The following is a 21,843-nucleotide window of genomic DNA, read 5'->3' as shown; positions in this document are numbered from 1 at the left end:
TGCTTTGTCTTCTGCTTCTTCTTTTCTTTTTTTTTTTTTTTAAGAATTTTGGTAGGAACTTTATAAATTTATTTATTTATTTATTTTTGCTGTGTTGGGTCTTCGTTTCTGTGCGAGGGCTTTCTCTAGTTGTGGCGAGCGGGGGCCACTCTTCATCGCGGTGCACGGGCCTCTCACTATCGCGGCCTCTGTTGTTGCGAACAGGCTCCAGACGTGCAGGCTCAGTAGTTGTGGCTCACGGGCCCAGTTGCTCCGCGGCATGTGGGATCTTCCCAGACCAGGGCTCGAACCCGTGTCCCCTGCATTGGCAGGCAGATTCTCAACCACTGCGCCACTAGGGAAGCCCTGCTTCTTATTTTCCATTCTTTTTGGCTGCTGTCGCTCACATGATCAGATGCCAACCAGTCACTGTTTTGCATGGCAGTGGGCTTCTGTGGCTGTATGTATGACCATTGTAACTACCTCAGAAAAGTCCTTGGTTTCTTTGACTTTTCTGTGTATAGTTACCATTATAGTCATATCATGTCATTTCACATGAAAATGTGGCATGTTGTCACCTATTGGTTTTAATAGTAAATTAGCCACTTCACACTTAAAAGATAATTTAAACAGCTTTCTTCCTGGCATACATCTCTTTTTCCAAGTTCCCTCAGTCAGTAAAATATTTTGGTTTTGTACAGTTCTAGTTCACTCTGATCCAGTTGTCAACCATTGTTTCTGAGGATTGTTTATCTTTGATGTTCAAATAGAGAAGTTTGCTACACCATATATTTTGGGATTATTTACCCCAAAAAATTATAGCCAAAAGAGCATGGCAGTCATGTTTTAGTAAATAAAATACAAAGTTATCTTTAGTTTTTGTAATGCCAAGTACTTAATTTTTTTAAAAAATGAAAATGTCAATCCAAGTATAAATTAATTGGAGATAAACATAAATAATAGCTACTTAAATGTTATTAACTTGACATTCATTTTTAAAAAGTTTTAGAAAATGACTTAAACTGTTTAAAAATTATTTATTGACCTATTTATTCATTCCAAATGTCCTCTGGGAAGTTAGAACTTTGACTTTTTTATTTTATTTTATTTTATTTTATTTTATTTTATTTATTGATTGATTGGCTGTGTTGGGTCTTCGTTGCTGCGCACGGGCTTTCTCTAGTTGTGGAGAGCGGGGGCTACTCTTTGTTGCGGTGTGCGGACTTCTCATTGCGGTGGCTTCTCTTGTTGCGGAGTATGGACTCTAGGTGCGCGGGCTTCAGTAGTTGTGGCAGGTGGGCTCAGTAGTTGTGGCTTGCAGGCTCTAGAGTGCAGACTCAGAGTAGTTGTGGTGCATGGGCTTAGTTGCTCTGCGGCATGTGGGATCTTCCCGTACCAGGGCTCGAACCCGTGTCCCCTGCATTGGCAGGTGGATTCTTAACCACTGCGCCACCAGGGAAGTCCCAGAGCTTTGACTTTTGTTTTAAGTTTTCTGCCTCTTTCAGTAGAAAATTAATGGCCACCAGTAACAGGAATTGGTGGAAAGTTGATATTCATTTCCAATTTGACTTCAGTATCTAGTTTACCAGCTGTCTGTAAGAAAAATGAAAGAAAATGAAGCTAAATTATTTTTTTGAACAAAAACAAAACTTTATTGGTAGTCTGAAAATGTTCCCTGCATTTAGAAGTTATTTTACTTCTTAGCCCTAGTTATTAGCTGATTCTAGGAGCTACATACTATACACACTATTTATGATAAGTATTTCATAAAAGCCATAACTAGACTTACTTTGGTCCCAGGACACCTGTGATAAGAATTTAGTTTTTATTTCTAATTATTCTCTGAAAGTATCAGTATATATATAGTTTTCAAAAATCTTTCTTAAGCTGTTCATATCCGTGTATTTATATGTATACATGTGTGTGAAATTTTTTTTAAGGCATTTTTTGTTTTAATAAATCTATTTATGGTTGCATTGGGTCTTCGTTGCTGCGTGCAGGCTTTCTCTAGTTGTGGCAAGTGGGAGCTACTCTTCGTTGTGGTGTGTGGGCTTCTCTTTGCGGTGGCTTCTCCCGTTGTGGAGCACGGGCTCTAGGCGTGTGGGCTCAGTAGTTGTGGCTCGCGGGCTTAGTTGCTCCGCGGCATGTGAGATCTTCCTGGACCAGGGATTGAACCCGTGTCCCCTGCATTGACAGGCGGATTCTTTTTTTTTTTAAATTAATTAAGTAATTAATTAATTTATTTTTGGCTGTGTTGGGTCTTCGTTGTTGTGCGCGGCCTTTCTCTAGTTGCGGTGAGCGGGGGCTACTCTTCGTTGCAGTGGGTGTGCTTCTCATTGCAGTGGCTTCTCTTGTTGCGCAGCCTGGACTCTAGGCACACAGGCTTCAGTAGTTGTGGCTCGTGGGCTCTAGAGCTCAGGCTCAGTAGTTGTGGTGCATGGGCTTAGTTGCTCCACGGCATGTGGGATCTTCCCGGGCCAGGGCTCGAACCTATGTCCCCTGCATTGGCAGGCAGATTCTTAACCACTGTGCCACCAGGGAAGCCCAGCAGGTGGATTCTTAACCACTGTGCCACCAGGGAAGTCTGTGAAATTTTATATGTATGTGTATTTGTACATAATGGCCAAGGGACAGCTTCCTGGCTGATACTCTTTTTTTTTTTTTTTAACTTTTTATTTTATATGGGAGTATAGCTGATTGACAATGTTGTGATAGTTTCAGGTGTACAACAGAGCAACTCAGCCATACATATACATGTATCCATTCTCCCCCAAACTCCCCTCCCATCCAAGCTCTGGCTGATACTCTTATCAGGGAAAATAATCATCAAATCTACTATGAAATAATTTTTTAGGATAAGAAAATGCTTCAATTTGGATGATCCTTAAGGTGAATCTTACCCCTCTTAAGCCTGGTGAGTGAACAGTCTGACAACAAATATAGGAAATATCGAATTTGCACTAGCTGCCAAACACATTGTTAATGCCAGGGAAGCATGATGAGCTAAACAGACACAGAGATGCCAGTCTTGTAGGTTTTGCTTGAAAACTTCTAATGAAGAGCCAACTACAGTGCCCATAAAGTCTGGAAACAGTCAAATATACATAATGAATGGTTTAGAGATACTTTACATCAGGGTTTCCCAACTTTGGCACTACTGACATTTTGGCATGGTTAATTCTTTGTTGTAGGGGACTGTCCTGTGCATTGTGGGATGTTTAACAGCATCTTTAGCGTCTACCGACTAGACACCAGTAGCATCTCTTGCCCCCCAGCCAGTCATGAAAAACAAAAATGTCTATAGACATTTTTCAGATATTCCCTGGGGAACGAAATTGCCCCCAGTTGAGAACCACTGTATGATATGATATGTTCAGTGGGTTGTCCTTATTTGCATTGCCTCAGATAATTTGTGGCTCTGATAAACCTTAGCTTCCAGTTTGCTGCAGAAGTAATCAAGGAGTTCATTGTGTCAAGTTAAAATAATATGTGTTTCTAGGCTTTACAACTACTCTGTATTTTGGATATGGATAAATTTCTTTCTGTAAAGAGCCAAGTATTTGAAAATTTTTCTCCAACCAAGATCAACTCATGTCCCTATCACTCCCAGCTATCATGATCCTCTCTCTTTTTCTGGAGCTCTATAGAACCCTTCTGATTCTTCCATAAGACAGCACTGCAGGAGGGGGTGGGATTAATTGGGAGGTTGGGATTGACATATATACACTATCGATACTATGTATAAAATAGGTAACTAATGAGAACCTACTGTATAGCACAGGGAACTCTACTCAGTACTCTGTGGTGACCTAAATGAGAAGGAACTCCAAAAAAGAGGGGACATATGTATATGTATAGCTGATTCACTTTGCTGTACAGTATAAACTAACACAGTATTATAAAGCAACTATACTCCAATTAAAAAAAAAAAAGTGGCACAGGAGATCAAATAAAGAAAACAAGATCCATACACACACACACGCACACAAAGACAGCACTGCAGATATTTGAATAAAGTTATACTGTACTGCTAAGGGTTCTTCAAAAGTGTGTGTAGGTATGCGCTTTGTTTCCTCTGTTTTTAACAGCTAAGGAAACTGAGGCACAAGTACTGTTAAATGAATGACATATCATCATATGGTTAGTAAATAGTCAACATTCAGTCCAGTGCCTTTCCAGTTCTTCAGCTGTCTTCCCCTACCCTTGTTTTAGCTTGATGAAAGCAGGAGCCTTGTCTGGCTTCTCTAGCACCCAGTTCCTGGTCCCTAGAACAGTATCTGGCATGTCATAGGCATCTAGTACATATTTGTTGAATTTCTTACTTGACCTGCTTTCAAAACCCTCCTCCATCTGGTATGCTTCTCTTCTGGAAAGAATCTTCATTGCTTTTTTTCAATGAAAATGATATATTAAGCTCTGAGTTTAGTGTTCTAGATGTGGTATAATAATTGATGAAAACTATTAACCTGCTGTGTCTGCATATGATGTTTCTACTAATACAGTCAAAGATTGCATTATTTTAGATTAAGCTTTTAATCATTTAAATTCTTTAGCCTTTTTCACATGAACATCGAGCCATAGCTTCTCCATTTTTTACTTTTGTAGTATTTTTAAAAATTTTAGATATTTATCTCAGCACTAATCATTTATGTTTTAAAAATAAGATAGCCTGTTAATAATATGTGTAAATTCTGCACGAAAATTTTCCTTCTTAAAGGGGATCCTGGCTCATCACATGCTTCTTACATGCCTATAATTCAGTCATGGCCTTAATTAACTTAACAGATGGTTTTGGCCCTTTGTAAACACCTGAGTACTCTGATTCATGAATTTTTTCCTGGGCGTGACTGCCTCTCCTCTTTGGCCAATGTGTATATACCAGGTTGGATTCCTACTATTATTTGCAATGTGGAAGATTAATTAATAAACTAACGGGTGGTTTATTTTTCTTACATTTCTAGCCAAGAAATACCTTTCTTCTTTAGCATGTTATTTCTAACTTTTTGTAACCCACTAATGGTCACTAATTAAAAGGTATTTGAATTGAAAAATTTATTTAATTTTTTCAAGTCTTTTCCCCCAGTTTTATTGAGATATAATTGACCCACAGCACTCTATGAGTTTTCCCCCGGTTTTATTGAGATATAATTGACCCACAGCACTCTATGAGTTTAAGATGTACTGCATAATAACTTAAGTTTCATATACTGTGAAATGATTACCACAGTATGTTTAGTTAACATCCATCATTTCATATACATACGAAAAAAAAAGAAAAAAAGGTTTTTTCCTTGTGATGGAAACTCAGGATCTACTTTCTTAACAACTTTCCATACAGCAGTGTTAACTATAGTCATCATGTTGTACATCCCCAGTACTTATTTACCTTATAACTGAAAGTTTGTACCTTTTGACCATTTTCATCCAGTTCTCCCAACCTCTACTCCCTGTGTCTGGTAACCAGAAATCTGAGCTCTTTTTCTATGAGTTTGTTTTCTGTTTTGTTTTGTTTTTAAGATACCACATATAAATGAGATCATACAGTATTTGTCTTTCTCTGTCTGACTCATTTCACTTAGCATAATGCCCTCCAGGTCCACTCACGTTGTCCAAATGGCAGGATTTCCTTCTTTTTTATGGTTGAATAATAATCCATTGTGTGTGTGTGTGTGTGTGTGTGTGTGTACCACAGTTTCATGACACTTGTTTCCATGTCTTGGCTATTGTAAGTAATGCTGCAGTGAACATAGGGATGCAGATATATCTTTGACATAGTGTTTTCATTTTCTTTGGACAAATACCCAAAAGTAGAATTGCTGGATCTTATGGTAATTCTATTTTTAATTTTTTGAGGAACCACCATACTGCTTTCCCTGGTGGCTGTACCAGTTAAATCCCACCAGTAGTGCACAAGGGTTCCCTTTTCTCCACATCTTCACCAGCATTTGTTATCTTTTGTCTTTTTGATGATAGTCATTGTCACAGGTGTGAGGTGATAGCTCATTGTGGCTTTATTTTCATTTCCCTGATGGTTAGTGATTTGAGTACCTTTTCATGTGTCTGTTGGCTGTTTGTATGTCTTCTTTGGAAAAATGTTTATTCGTGTCCTTTGCCCCTTTTAAAATTGCATTATTTGGTTTTTGCTGTTGAGATACATGAATTCTTTACGTATCTTGGATATTAACCACTTATCAATTTATGATTTGCAAATTTTTTTCCATTCCCTAGGTTGTCTTTTCATTTTGTTAATCATTTCTTCTACTGTGCAGAAGCTCTTTAGTTTGAAAAACAACACCCCACTTGTTATTTTGTTGTTTGTGCTTTAGGTGTCATATACAAAAAAATCATTGCCAAGACTCATGTCAAGGAGTTTTTTTTTTCTGTTTTCTTCTGGAAGTTTTATGGTTTCCAGTCTTACATTTAAGTCTTTAGTCTATTTTAAATTAATAATTGTGAGTGGTGTAGAATTTTTCAAGTTTTACATTTTGTATTAGGCAGCCATGCTGGAACAAAATTTGTATGCTGCTATCTGAGATTGATATGATATAATTAAACTATTATTTACTTTTTGGAAATGGTTAATAAATAGATGATTTTTATATCTGCTAATTGTTCTCTGCTCCGTTTTCCTGTGCAATGGCTGCATCATGGAAGAACAGTTACACTTAGTGACATTTTAATAAATAAATTTGTTTAATGAAAGTTTTACCTTGATCTACGGTGTTAACTTCGACTTAGAATGAAAAGAAGTTTAATGGGAGCAAACAGTAAAAACAGCATTTATTAAATATATTTGGTAAGATGTTTGTTGTGCGATTATAAATATAAAAGCAACTTGTATTTGTAAGTTTTGCTATTTATTTTCTGTAGTGACATTCCTGTAGTACATTAGATAGTTTTTCTTCCACACTGAGGACAAAAACCTTCAGTGTTCTTGGGCATAATAACAAATGCATTTCTCACATGTAAACATTGACAATAATTGCTGTATGTTATAGATATGCATCTGTACTTTTTACCTTTGAAGTTCAGCCTTTTACAAGGACTTTTTTAAAAATTTTTATTTATTTATTTATGGCTTGCGTTGCGTCTGCGTTTCTGTGCGAGGGCTTTCTCTAGTTGCGGCAAGTGGGGGCCACTCTTCTTCGCGGTGCGTGGGCCTCTCACTATCGTGGCCTCTCTTGTTGTGGAGCACAGGCTCCAGACGTGCGGGCTCAGTAGTTGTGGCTCACGGGCCTAGCTGCTCCGCGGCACATGGGATCCTCCCAGACCAGGGCTCGAACCCGTGTTCCCCGCACTGGCAGGCGGACTCCCAACCACTGCGCCACCAGGGAAGCCCAACAAGGACATTTTTATTATGAGTCCATAGATGCTGGATATTCTCCTATCTGTGTATTTGCATATAAAAACATGCATGTCAAAAGCATACATTTTTGTTTCCTTTTAAAGGAAAAGGGGAAATGTTTTGTAAGAATAGATAGAAAGGTGGTATTGGATCCAGAGTATAATTGTTAGATTTCCGGTTGAATAACATCCATAATTATAGTATTAACACAGCATCTACCATAGTATCTCTGTAATTGAAACACATTTTCCATGATTTAATTTTTCTCAAAGAATTCTTTCTCTGTTTTATCAGTGTTCTTCAGGCAAAATACATGCATTCTGTAACTTGAGAGAGATGGAATACAATTAAAGGAAAAAGAAAATCTTACAGTTAAACTGTTAAATACAGAGATTGCCTGTATAGCATATTTCATCAATTCTAAGAAGTACCTATTTAACATTTCTGAAATTGGGGTTCATCTTATTTGTATGATGTCTTACAGTTGACAGTGAGTTTTCATTCCTTGTGGTACATAAAATGATGATGCATCTTACAGTTGATAACGTCATTGATTCTATGAAATATTTGTGTATACCTGTATGAGATGTTTTGTTAAATGAGTTGCTCACTGTATGTATCTGTGAGAGCTATAGAATAAATATTTTATCTCTAATATTTTCACATTTGGAAAATTGTTTTTAGCATAGGAGTCAACCTTATATTAAAACTTTTAGTATCTTAGCAGATTTTCACTTAAACTTTATTATATAAGAATAATATAAATGTTGCAAAAATAATTTTTATTTGCTTTTCAAGCTTACTTATATTAATCTTATACTTTCTATTGAATGTTTCTACTAATACTACACATTTGGTGGTGTAAAATATGTCCCTTTATTTTTCGAAGCTTTTTAAAAATAGATTTACTTGAAAAAGTTGAATAGCTATTATCCTGATTCTTATGTCTGATTCTTACAAGGTGAATGTCATGTTTTTGTTTTTAGAGTCTTACATTTAAAGAAAAAGTAACAAGCCTTAAATTTAAAGAAAAACCTACAGACCTGGAGACAAGAAGCTATAAGTATCTTCTCTTGTCCATGGTGAAACTAATTCATGCAGATCCAAAGCTCTTGCTTTGTGTAAGTATTTTTTATAAAATGCCTTGAAATTATCATACTAACTTAGTTTGGTTTAGCTGAAAAGCCAAAACCTTGAAGGTGATTGTTAGCTCAAGAACACTTACTGACCTTCCTGATCATACATGAAACCTAAGAGATCCCTAAGAAAACGAACTTACAGAGACTACTAATATAATTAGATCAGATTTCTTAACCTTTTGTCTTAATTTTTCTTATCATTAAACTAACATACTTTGGTGAGATCTTCTGTCCATACCCGGCTACCAGATTATATATTATTCAGGGCATAATCCTGGGATGGGGTTTAGATGTAATGAAGCAACCATAAATTGAGTGCTTCCTATATCTATACAGTTGGTTTTTTAAGTCTCCAATTGCTATTGCCAAAAAATTGAGTTTTTCCGTCCCCCTTTCTTCCTGTCATCAGCCTTTTAATATCACTGGCTTTGCCTGTGTATACTGTATTGGGAGGAAAAGGAGTTAAAAATGGGTATGGTTAGCACTCAGTTATTGTGGTAACTCTGCTCTTAACAGCCTCAGATGGTATTAGATTCCTGAAAGCATCACTGTAGTACACAAGATAATTAGGAACTAACAAGTGAAAATGAGTGACAGTTATATGAAAGGATGAAAAACATGGGTTCTGGAGACATATTAGCTATGTGATTTGGGTGACTTAACCTCTCTGTGTCTAGTTTTCTTATCTAAAATATTGTGATGATAATAATAGTTCCTACCTTAGCTTGTTAAGCAGACTGAGATAGTACATGTCATGCTTTTAGGAACAATGCAAAATAAATGCATAATGAGCACTAAATAAATGTTACGTATTATTACTATTAATAAAATACAGTTAACATTAACACTAATATTATTAATGCCCAAAACATAACAGAAATATATCATGAAGCTCATAGGATAACATATTTAACTCCTGTGGAATTTCTTCAGTCCTTGGAGCGCAACATCCAGAAAACTTTCCTATTGGTTTGTTCAGCAACAGGCTTTTTAAGTGCTAAGGGTACTTTTAATTTTGATGGTATATTTTTCAAATTACTATACTATAGGAGTTCATAACTTGATGTGCATAGTTTCAAGAGTTCTTTGAGTCCTCTGAATTAAAAAAGAAGTATTTATGTAAATATTTTTTCTGGAGAGAAAAGAGATGAGAGAGAGAATTCCCAAAAGGATTAGTGACCCCCCCCCCCCCCCCCCCCCGCAAAAAAGGCCTATGTTGTTTTGAGCTCTTTGAAAAGCCCATCCAAATTTGGGAGTCTAATAGAATAAATTGTTAGAACTTTGGTGTGGAAAAAGTCCTAAAATCTATCATTAAGACTTTATAAACGGAATGAAATAACTTTTTCCCCTCATTTCTTTGTTATGTAGCCCAGGTTACTTGTGGTGTTGTTTCATCATGCATGTCATATATTAGCACCACTCTGTTTGCATAGCTATAATTCAGAATCAGAGAATACATCAAAGTCACCAGTGCCTTTTGTGTTAAATATTTTATTGTCAAGGAACAAGAATTTAAGCAAAAAGTGCTGTTTTCCACGTTTAAAATTTAGCAAGCAGAAAAGGAGCATTTAAAATAGAAATTATTTTCTTTGCTGCCATCTAGTGGTTAAACAACTTTTCTCAGAGTAATCAAAGGTAAGTTAAAATTGTGAAAGATTCATTGTAAATATTTGATTATTTTATATTTTACCTATAAAAATCTAAATCTTAGTAAATAGGATAAATATAGGAATAACTATTAAGTGATTTCAGTCATGGTTTTTTAAAGTAATGTGATTTTATTGTCTTCTATCTCTACCTCTCTATCCTAATTCATACTACTCTCAATTTTTCAAGCCTCCTAATTGCTCAGCTTGCATCATCTGTTGCTTTTAATCATTTCTCTGCACTGAAGTTACAGTGATATCTTCAAAAAACAAATCTTATGCTTCCTGCCCAGCTTAAAACCTTTTAGTTGAGGTTGCTTTGGGAATAAAGCAAACTCCAAATAGACCTACATGGTTTTGCAGCGTTTGACTCCCACCTACCATCTCTGCAACATCTAGCATTATATTTGTCTTCTTTACTCTAGTCATGACGGCCTTTCACTCCCTCTTACTACATTCCTTCATGCTTATCCATGCACTTGCAGTTCCTCTGCCTGCAGAATGCTTCCCTATCCTCTTGACATAGTAATTCCTAATTCTGAGCTGTTATCACTGCCCTAAGGAAGCATCCCTGCCTATACCACATTTCCCTGTTACAGGTGCTCATAGCAGCATGTAACTTCATAGTTCTTTCTCATTTGCAATTTAAACTTGTTGATCTAATTATTTTATTGATGTTTGTCTTTCCCACCAGACTACATGTTCCAAGAGGGTAGGAAACATGTCTTTTTTACTTGTTGTGTCTTTGGTGTTCAGTAAATGTTATTGGGTTATTAATGAATGAATACAAATGTCAGAAAAATAGGCAAACAGTTTTTGAATTATAGATACACTGGGGTAAGGGCTTACCTTAATTGTTGTAATGGGAAAGAGTGTGTAGTTAACAAAATAAAATACGGGCACTAATTGTATTGGCCTCACTTAAATGAACCATATATGCTTGAAGTGTAAATAGATTCTTCCAAGTTACAGGAAGCATTTTAGTCTCTTTAAGTAGGTAGACACTCACATGTATATACCGCTTTGTTTTGGATACAATGTCTTTCCGCAATGAAAAAGCCTGAAGTATGGGGATCTGGAGGTGTGGATTCTAGCCCTGTGTGGATTTGGGTAGGTCCTTGTACTGGAAGAGAGGGCTACACAGGATAATCGTGTAGTCCTCGTCAAGCATGCACATTCTTTGCCTTTCATCACAACAATTTTAAGATCCCAAACCAGAAGTTCCAAATCAGAGGTATATTATTTAGCCAATGTAGTGTTGCTGAAAAAAAATTATTTACTTCCATTATTGATGTAATTTCTTAACTAAAAAGCTAATACCTAGTTTTTGTTTTCTTTTAATTAGGATTTTCTCTGGATATTATTCACATTAATGAACAAGTATAGATGTAGATTAAGAGAATTCTTAACAAAAGCAGTTTTGATTTTTTTTTTTAAATCCCACAATTATTATTATTTTTGAGGTAAAATTCACATACCATGAAGTTTTTACCTGTTTAAAGTGTACAATTCACTGGTTTTGGTATATTTACAAGGCTGTGTAGCCATCACCACTATCTAGGTCTAGAACATCTAGAACATTTTCATCACCTCAAAAATAAACCTAGAACCCATTAGCAGTCAGCCTCCATTCCCTCCACCCTTCAACCTGTGTCCAGCGATTTTTTTTTTTTTTAATTGAAATTTGCTTTTTTCTTTGCAGAATCCAAGAAAACAGGGGCCTGAAACTCAAGGCAGTACCGCAGAATTAATTACAGGGCTCGTCCAACTGGTTCCTCAGTCACACATGCCAGAGATTGCTCAGGAAGCAATGGAGGTAAGGGGAAAATGAATTCTAGGCTCTTGAAGGTAAAGTTGTAACTACGTACATTCCTTTTTTTAATCTATTCCTTTTAAATTTTTTCTTTAATTTTTATTTTGTTTAAAAATTTTTTTAATCCAATTTTTAAAGGTTACTTTCCATTTACAGTTACTACAAAATATTACCTATATTCCCCATGTTGTGCAATACATTCTTGAGCCTATCTTACACCCAATAGTTTGTACCTTCCACTCCCCAGCCCCTGTATTGCCTGCCCCCCAAACTCCCTCCCATTGGTAACCACTAGTTTGGGCTCTGTATCTGTGAGTCTGCTTCTTTTTTGTTATATTGACTAGTTTGTTGGATTTTTTAGATTCCACATATAAGTGATATCATAAAGTATTTGTCTTTCTCTGTCTGACTTATTTCACTTAGCATAATGCCTGCTAAGTCCATCCATGTTGCTGCAAATGGCAAAATTTCTTTCCTTTTTATGGCTGAGTAGTATTCTGTTGTATGTATATGTATTCATTACCACATCTTCTTTATCTATTCATCTGTTGGATGAATGGACACTTAGGTTGTTTCCATATCTTGGCAGTTGTAAGTTATGCTACTATAAACATTGGGGTGTATGTATCTTTTCTAATTAGTATTTTTTTTCTTTCCGATATGTACCCAGGAGTGGAATTGCTGGTCATATGGTAGTTCTATTTTTAATTTTTTGAGAAAAAAACTGTTTTCCACAGTGGCTGCACGAGTTTACATCCCCACCAACAATGTACAAGGGATCCCTTTTCTCCATATCCTCATCAACATTTGTTATTTGTGTTCTTTTGGTTCATTCTGACGGATGTGAGGTGATATCTCACTGTGGTTTTGATTTGCATTTCCCTGATGATTACTGATATTGAGTATCTTTTCATATGCCTGTTGGCCATCTGTATGTTTCTTTGGAAAAATGTGTATTCAGTTCTTTCGCCCATTTTTAAAATCGGGTTGTTTGTTTTTTTGATGTTGAGTTGTATGAGCTGTTTATATATGTTGAATATTAATCTCTTATCAGTCATATAGTTTGCAAATATTTTCTCCCATTCAGTAGGCTGTTTTTGCATTTTGTCAATGGTTTCCTTTGTTGTGCAAAAGCTTTTAAGTTTAATTAGGTCCCATTTGTTTATTTTTGCTTTTATTTCCTTTGCTTTAGGAGACAGATCTAAAAAAATACTGCTACCATTTATATCAAAGAGTGTTCTGCTTATGTTTTCCTCTAGAAGATTTATGGTTTCTGGCCTTATATATTTAGGTCTTTAATCCATTTTGAGTTTATTTTTGTATATGGTGTTAGAGAGTGTTCTAATTTCATTCTTTGACATGTAGCTGTCCAGTTTTCCCAGCACCACTTATTTTCTTGCATTGTTTTTTTTTAAATTAATTAATTAACTTATTTTTGGCTGCATTGGGTCTTCGTTGCTGCGCGTGAGCTTTTCTCTAGTTGCGGCGAGCTGGGGCTACTCTTCATTGCGGTGCCCGGGCTTCTCATTGTGGTGGCTTTTCTTGTTGCGGAGCACGGGCTCTAGGCACACGGGCTTCGGTAGTTGTGGCACATGGGCTCAGTAGTTGTGGCTCACGGGCTCTAGAGCGCAGGCTCAGTAGTTGTGGTGCACGGGCTTAGTTGCTCCCCAGCATGTGGGGTCTTCCTGGACCAGGGCTCGAACCCATGTCCCCTGCATTGGCAGGCAGATTCTTAACCACTGCGCCACCAGGGAAGGCCAGTATGGTCATTTTAACAGTATTGATTCTTCCAGTCCAAGAACACGGTGTATTTTTCCATCTGTGTGTTGTCTTCAGTTTCTTTGATCAGTGTCTTATAGTTTTCAGAGTATAGGTCTTTTGCCTCCTTAAGTAGGTTTATTCCAGGGTATTTTATTTTATTTTATTTTTTTGACGCGATGGTAAATGGGAATTGTTTCCTTAATTTCTCATTCTGATAGTTCGTATTTAGTGTATAGACATGCAACAGATTTCTGTATATTAATTTTGCATCCTGCAACTTTACTGAATTCATTGATGAGCTCTAATAGTTTTTTGGTAGTGTCTTTAGGATTTTCTATGTATAGCGTCGCGTCATCTGCAAACAGTGACAGTTTTACTTCTTCCTTTCCAATTTGGATTTCTTTTAGTTCTTTTTCTTCTCTGATTGCTGTGGCTAGGATTTCCAAAACTATGTCAAATAAAAGTGGCAAGAGTGGACATCCTTGTCTTGTTCCTGATCTTACAAGGAAATGCTTTCAGCTTTTCACCATCGAGTATGATGTTAGCTGTGGGTTTGTTGCATATGGCCTTTATTATGTCGAGGTATGTTCCTTCTGTGCCCACTTTCCGGAGAGTTATTATCATAAATGGATGTTGAATTTTATCAAAAGCCTTTTCTGCATCTATTGAGATGATCATATGATTTTTATTCTTCAGTTTTGTTAATGTGGTGTGTATTACATTGATTGATTTGTGGATATAGAAAAAAATCCTTGCATCCTTGGGATAAATCCCACTTGATCATGGTGTGTGATTTTTTTTTTTTTTTAATTATTTATTTATGGCTGTGTTGGGTCTTCATTTCTGTGCGAGGGCTTTCTCTAGTTGCGGCGAGCAGGGGCCACTCTTCATCGCGGTGCACGGGCCTCTCACTATCGTGGCCTCTCTTCTTGTGGAGCACAGGCTCCAGACGTGTGGGCTCAGCAATTGTGGCTCATGGGCCTAGTCGCTCCGCAGCATGTGGGATCTTCCCAGACCAGGGCTCGAACCCTTGTCCCCTGCATTGGCAGGCAGATTCTCAACCACTGCACCACCAGGGAAGCCCTGTGATCTTTTAATGTATTGTTGAATTCATTTTGCTAATATTTGGTTGAGAATTTTTACATCTGTGTTCATCAATGATATTGGCCTGTAATTTTCTTTTTTGTCATAGCTTTGTCTCATTTTGGTATCAGGGTGATGGTGACCTCGTAGAATGAGTGAGGAAGCATTCCTTCCTGTGCAATGTTTTGCAATAGTTTGAGAAGGATAGGTGTTAACTCTTCACTAAATGGTAAAATTCACCTGTGAAGCCATCTCTGGTCCTGAACTTTTGTTTGTTGAGAATTTTTTTTATTTTGATTCAGTTTCATTACTGGTAATTGGTCTGTTCATATTTTCTATATCTTCTTGATTTAGTCTTGGAGACTACATTTCTAGGGATTTGTTTTTTTCTCAGGTGTCCATTTTATTGGCATATAATTGTTCATAGTAATCTCTTATGATCATTTGTATTTCTGTGGTATCAGTTGTAACTTTTCCTTTTTCATTTCTGATTTTATTCTTTTAGGCCCTCTCCCGTTTTTTCTTGATGAGGCTGGCTAAAGGTTTATCAATTTTGTTTATCTTTTCAAAGAACTGCTCTTAGTTTCATTGATCTTTTCTATTGCTTTTTTAGTCTCTGTTTCACTTCTGCTCTGATCTTTATGATTTTTCTTCTACTAACTTTGGGTTTTGTATGTTCTTCTTTTTCTCGTCCCTTTAGGTGTAAGTTTAACTTGCTTATTTCAGATTTTTCTTGTTTCCTGTGCTAGGCTTCCTCTTAGAACTGAGGTAGTCTTCTCTCTTAGAACTGCTTTTGCTGCATCTCATAGATTTTCGTGGATCGTCGTGTTTTCATTTTCATTTGTCTGCAGGTATCTTTGTTTCCTCTTTGATTTCTTCAGTAACCCATTGGTTGTTTAGTAGCATATTGTTTAGCCTCCATATGTTTGTGTTTTTTGTAGTTTGTTTCTTGTAGTTGGTGTCTAGTCTCATAGTGTTGTGGTTGGAAAAGATGCTTGATATGATTTCAGTTTTCTTAAGTTTACTGAGACTTGTTTTGTGGCCTAACATGTGATCTATCCTGGAGAATGTTCCATGTACACTTGGAAAAGAGTGTGTATTCTGCCGCTTTTGGATGGAATGTTTTCTACATATCTGTTAGTTGATATCGACTAATGTGTTGTTTAAGGCCAGTGTTTCGTTATTGGTTTTCCGTCTGGATGATCTGTCCGTTGATGTAAATGGTGTGTTAAAATCACCTACTATTATTATGTTACTGTCAGTTTCTCCCTTTATGTCTGTTAATATTTGCTTTATGTATTTAGGTGGTCCTATGTTGGATGATAAAGAGAGACATCTCATTATTGCAGAGGGTTCTAATCCATCCAGAAGATAAAACTTTATATGAGTCTAATAACAAAGATTTAAAATATATAAAGCAAAAATATAAAATTTCTAAATATATAAAGACATGTAAAGTAAAAGGAGAGATAGACAAATACGGTTATAGTGGGATACTTGAGCATACTTTTCTCAGTATCTGACAGAATAAGCAAGCAAACAAATAGTAAGGGTAGAAGATCTGAACAACATGGTTATCAGATTTGACCTATTTGACACTTACAGAGCACTGCATTCAATAAACGCATTTTCTTTTCAAGTACACGTGGAACATTTAGTATATCTTGAGCATAATGCAAGTCTCAACAAATTTTGAAGGATTGAAATTACCCAAAATTTTTTTTATGACTACATTGAAATTAAGCTAGATAGCAGATAACAAAAAGGTTTATGAAAGATCAAATGACTATACAGTTGACGCTTGAACAACATGGGTTTGAACTGTGCAGGTCCAGTTGTACACAGATTTTTTCAAAAAACATGTTGGAAAACCTTTTGAGTATTTGCGACCATTTGAAAAAACTTGCTGATGAATTACTAACCTAGAAATACCAAAAAAATTAAGAAAAAGGTATGTCATGACATAAAATATATATGGATACCAGTCTGTATTATCATTTTTTGGGTCATTTATTTTATTACACTTTTTTACTTTTTTTATTCGAAATATAGTTGATTTACAATGTTGTGTTAATTTCTACTGTACAGCAAGGTGATTCAGTTATACATATATATACATTCTTTTTTTTAATGTTCTTTTCTGTTACGTTTTAATCACAGAATATTGACTGTAGCTCCCTGTGCTATACAGAAGACCTTGTTTATCCATATATTATCATTTATAAATCTATTATAAAAAGTTAAAATTTATCAAAACTTACACACACACTTACAGACTGTACATGGCATCTTTCACAGTCAAAAGAAATATAAACAAATGTACAGATGCAGTATTAAATCATAACTGCATAAAATCAACTAGTACATACTGTACTACTGTAATAATTTCATAACTGCATTTTGTTACTATTTTGGTGAGCTCAAGTGTCATGAGTATCCTCTTAAAATGCTATGTGAGGCTCATAGTCTCTGCATGAGCAGTTTATCTCTCCAGTAAATTGTGTATCAGTAAAAAGCGATCTCTTGTGGTTCTCGTGTATTTTTCATCATTTTTAGTGCAGTAACATACTTTGAATAACACCATGTGACCCATATGAAGTGCCACTAGTGATGAACGCAGAAAGAAGTCATGACATTACAAGAAGTTGAATTGTTTGATATGTGCTGTAGATTGTAGACAGCTGTGGTTGTCTGCCATTTCAAGATAAATGAATCCAGTGTAAGGACTATTGGTTGGAGGGGGGAATGGAAATTCATGAAGCTGTTGCTGCAGATACTCCAGGTGGCATGAAACCTTGCACTTTTTGTGAAATATCTTTTTATCTTGTATTGAAAAGGCAGCATTTATGTGGGTGCAGGATTGCTATAAGAAAGGTATACCTATTGACTTCAGTATGATTCGAGAAAAAGTGAAGTCTTTATCTGACAATTCGAAGCAAAAGGAAAGTGAAGGATCTAAAAGCTGGAGAATTTAATGCCAGCAAAGGATCATTTGATAATTTTAGAAAGAGGTTTGGCTTTAAAAATGTCAAGGTAAAGGAGAAGCAGCTTCTGCTGACCAAGAGGCAGCAGATGAGTTCCCAGATGCCATTAAGAAAATCATTGAGGAGAAGGAATGTAAGCCTGAACAGGTTTATAATGCAGATGAAAGTGCCCTACTCTAGAAAAAAATGTCACAAAGGACATTTATTAGTAAGGAAGAGAAGCAAGCACCAGGATTTGTGCAAATGCAGTTGGGTTTATGATCAGAACTGCCCTTATTTGTAAAGCTTCTAACTTCCAAGCCTTGAAAGGAAAAGATAGATACCAGTTGCTATTCTTTTGGTTGTACAGCTAGAAAGCCTGCACAGTGAGAACCCTTTTTCTGGATTAGTTCCATCAATGCTTTGTCACTGAAATGAGGAAGTACCTTGCCAGTAAGGGGCTACCTTTTAAAGTTCTTTTGATACTGGACTGTGCCCCTGGCCACCCAGAACTCCATGAGTTTAACACTGAAGGTGTCAAAGTGGCCTGATTGCCCCAAACATGTCTCTAATTCAGCCTCTAGATCAAAGGTTCATAAGGACCTTTAAGGCTCGTTATACTCTGTACTCTGTGAAAAGGATTGTCAACGCTATGGAAGAGAATCCAAATAGAGAGAACATCATGAAAGTCTGGAAGGATTACACTATCGAAGATGCCATCATTGTTACAGAAAAAGCTGATTCATCTTGTAAACATGATGTAAACTTACAGTATTGATAAATACAGTACAGTACTATAGATGTTTTTTCTTTATGATTTTTTAACAACATTTTCTTTTTACTAGCTTTATTGTAAGAATATAGTATATAATATATATGACATCCAGAATTTGTGTTAATCGACTATGGTATTGGTAAGGCTTCCAGTCAACAGTAGGCTATTAGTAGTTAAGTTTTTAGAGAGTCAAAAGTTATATGTGCATTTTTTACTGCATGGGGGGTCAGCACCCCTAACCTCATTGTTCAAGGATCAAACTGTGCTTTGTTTTTACTCATATCCTGCTCGTAAGAAAGTAAATTAGTACAGCCATCATTAAAAATTGTTTTGTAATATATCTACAAAAGCTAAACATATGACTTAGCAATTCTCCTCCTAGGTATGTATCCAACAGAAATGTATATGTATGTTTACCAGAAGATACGTACAAAAATATTAATAGCAGCATAATTTGTAGTAGGCAAAAACGCTGGAAACAACTCAAATGTATCAACATTATCATTCCACTTATTAAAGCAATGCAAAAAGAACAAGCTGCCACTAAGTACAAAGCATGGTTGAATCTCACAGACATAGTATTGAGTGAAAACAGCCAAACACAAAAGAGAACATGCCGTATGATTCCCTTTATTTATATAAAGTTCAGAAACAGGCAAAAATACCTATGGTGATAGAAGTCAGAACAGTGGCTACCTTTGTCAAGAGCTGATGACCGGAAGGGAATGTGAAAAAGGCTTCTGAGTGTTAATAATGTTGATCTGGGTAATGGTTATATGAGGTATATTCATTTGTGAAATTTCATTGAACTATATATTTAAGATTTGCTACTTCATTATTTATCATGCTTTATTTTACCAAAAGTGTTTCAGCACTCATTGTTACACTCATTGCTTGTATTTGTGTACATTGCTGTTGGTTCTATAAAACAGTATATACTTTACATTCTTTTTGGAAGGCTATTTGACAGTATTTAGCAGGAGCTATACAGATGTCCATTTTTCTGTCCAAAAAATTCCAACCCTGTAATTTTTTAATCCTGTGAATGTAAGTTAAAAGGAAAAAGCTGCACACATATATGCTTATTGCTCTTATTTGTAATAGAACATTAGGAGAATTTTAAATATTCACTAGTAAGAGAATGTGTTAATATTCAATAACAAGAGAATGATATTTCAATTTGGTGAACTGATTGACATATATACACTAATATGTATAAAATGGATAACTAATAAGAACTTGCTGTATAAAAAAATAAAATAAAATTCAAAAATTCAAAAAAATCCATTAAACCATGCAGATCAGATAGCAATATGGAAAAATATTTATGAAATGTCAAATGAGTATACTGTGTTTACAGATTTGTTAAAATATATGTGGAAAATTTTAAAATGGAAAGGAACATGAAAAGGAAAACATTCATATTAAGGCAGAGAAAAGGCTAACACATTTTCTTTGAATATTTCAAAAAAATGTTTTGTCAAAAATGTTACAGAATTTGCCACTTTAAAGTGTCAGTAAATTGTACTAAATTTTTGCACAATAGTAACAAAATTGAATGTTAATTTGTGCTGTTTTTCCTTGATATGAGAGGTATAACCTATATAATTCTTGAAGATTCTCACAACGAATTGTAGTTTTCACTAAACATCTCAAAATAATTACAGTGAAAGTATTTGAAATAAGAAAATATAGGTCTGGTGTTTATATAATTTATAACTTATGGAGTTACAAAGTTGAACAAGGTTAGACATTTACTTATTTTTCCTAATGTGAGGCAGGTTATCATTGCAGCTGTATTTGCAGTTTATGCATTTAATTTGGTTTTAAGAGAAGAAATCAGATCTCATTATGTGTTCCAAACAGTGTTTCATTGGAATTTTAATAAAAGGCTTTAAAGAAGAGTAAAGAATCTCCAAATGTGCTGACCAAGGACTGAGAAGAATGTGCAGAGCTCAACAGTGTGCGTCTGGGGGAAACGTTGTGGAGCTGGAGTTAGGATAGGGCTGGTTTGAAGGAAGAGTCTAGTTTTACTCTTTATACCCTGGATGACATTAATTTATTTAATAGTAGTGTTTTTGTATATTAGTTGTATATTCCTGTTAATGTTCTGTGAGCCAAATCCAATTTCAATTCTGTGGTCAATTGAGGTATTTTAGGATGAATAATCTGCTATGAAATACAAAATCTATTTTCCTCCCCCTCTCTCCTTTTTGAAAAATAATTTGTCCTGTCTGTTCCAAAAGAATTTGTGGCAAATAAGATAACTTCTACTTTATCTTATGGCCTAGAAGTAAAATTTTTTTTTTCAAACTTTATGGACTGACTTTATTTTTTATTTTTTTATTTTTTAATTATTTTTTTTCTTATTAGTCAACCATTTTACACACATTAGTGTATACATGTCAATCCCAGTCAGCCAATTCATCACACCACAACCCACATCCCACTCCGCTTTCCCCCCTTGGCGTCCATACGTTTGTTCTCTACTTCTGTGTCTCAATTTCTGCTCTGCAAGCCGGTTCATCTGTACCATTTTCTAGGTTCCACATATATGCGTTAATATACGATATTTGTTTTTCTCTTTCTGACTTACTTCACTCTGTATGACAGTCTCTAGATGCATCCACGTCTCTACAAATGACCCAATTTCGTTCCTTTTTATGGCTGAGTGATATTCCATTGTATATATGTACCACATCTTCTTTATCCATTCATCTGTTGATGGGCATTTAGGTTGCTTCCATGACCTGGCTGTTGTAAATAGTGCTGCAATGAACATTGGGGTGCATGTGTCTTTTTAAATTATGCTTTTCTCTGGGTATATGCGCAGTAGTGGGATTGCTGGGTCATATGGTAATTCTATTTTTACTTTTTTAAGGAACCTCCATACTGTTCTCCATAGTGGCTGTATCAATTTACATTCCCACCAACAGTGCAAAAGGGTTTCCTTTTCTCCACACCCTCTCCAGCATTTGTTGTTTGTAGATTTTCTGATGATGCCCATTCTAACTGGTGTGAGGTGGTACTTCATTGTAGTTTTTTGTTTTTTTTTAAATATTTATTTATTTATTTATTTATTTATGGCTGTGTTGGATCTTCGTTTCTGTGCGAGGGCTTTCTCTAGTTGCGGCAAGCGGGGGCCACTCTTCGTCGCGGTGCGCGGACCTGTCACTATCGCGGCCTTTCCTATTGCGGAGCACGGGCTCCAGACGCGCAGGCTCAGTAGCTGTGGCTCACGGGCCCAGTTGCTCCGCGGCATGTGGGATCTTCCCAGACCAGGGCTTGAACCCGTGTCCCCTGCATTGGCAGGCAGATTCTCAACCACTGCGCCACCAG

The 21,843-nt window shown here is 36.0% G+C and overlaps 1 protein-coding gene across 9 annotated transcripts in view; it reads left to right on the top strand.

Annotated features, from left to right (window-relative positions):
• NF1 (neurofibromin 1) overlaps positions 1-21,843 on the top strand; it is a 254,686-nt gene that overhangs the window by 89,192 nt on the left and 143,651 nt on the right. For all 9 annotated transcript variants that reach the window (XM_082442253.1, XM_082442255.1, XM_082442249.1 and 6 more), the window contains 2 exons: positions 8,311-8,445; positions 11,812-11,925. In XM_082442253.1, coding sequence (XP_082298379.1) covers positions 8,311-8,445; positions 11,812-11,925 — 249 coding nt within the window. The remainder of the gene's footprint in view (positions 1-8,310; positions 8,446-11,811; positions 11,926-21,843) is intronic.

The sequence above is a fragment of the Balaenoptera physalus genome (assembly GCF_965194825.1).
Source record: "Balaenoptera physalus genome assembly, chromosome: 20".
In the NCBI taxonomy this organism is placed as follows: Eukaryota; Metazoa; Chordata; class Mammalia; order Artiodactyla; family Balaenopteridae; genus Balaenoptera; species Balaenoptera physalus.
The sequence above is the reverse complement of the archived record's forward strand: the minus strand, read 5'-3'. Positions and strand labels throughout refer to the sequence as shown.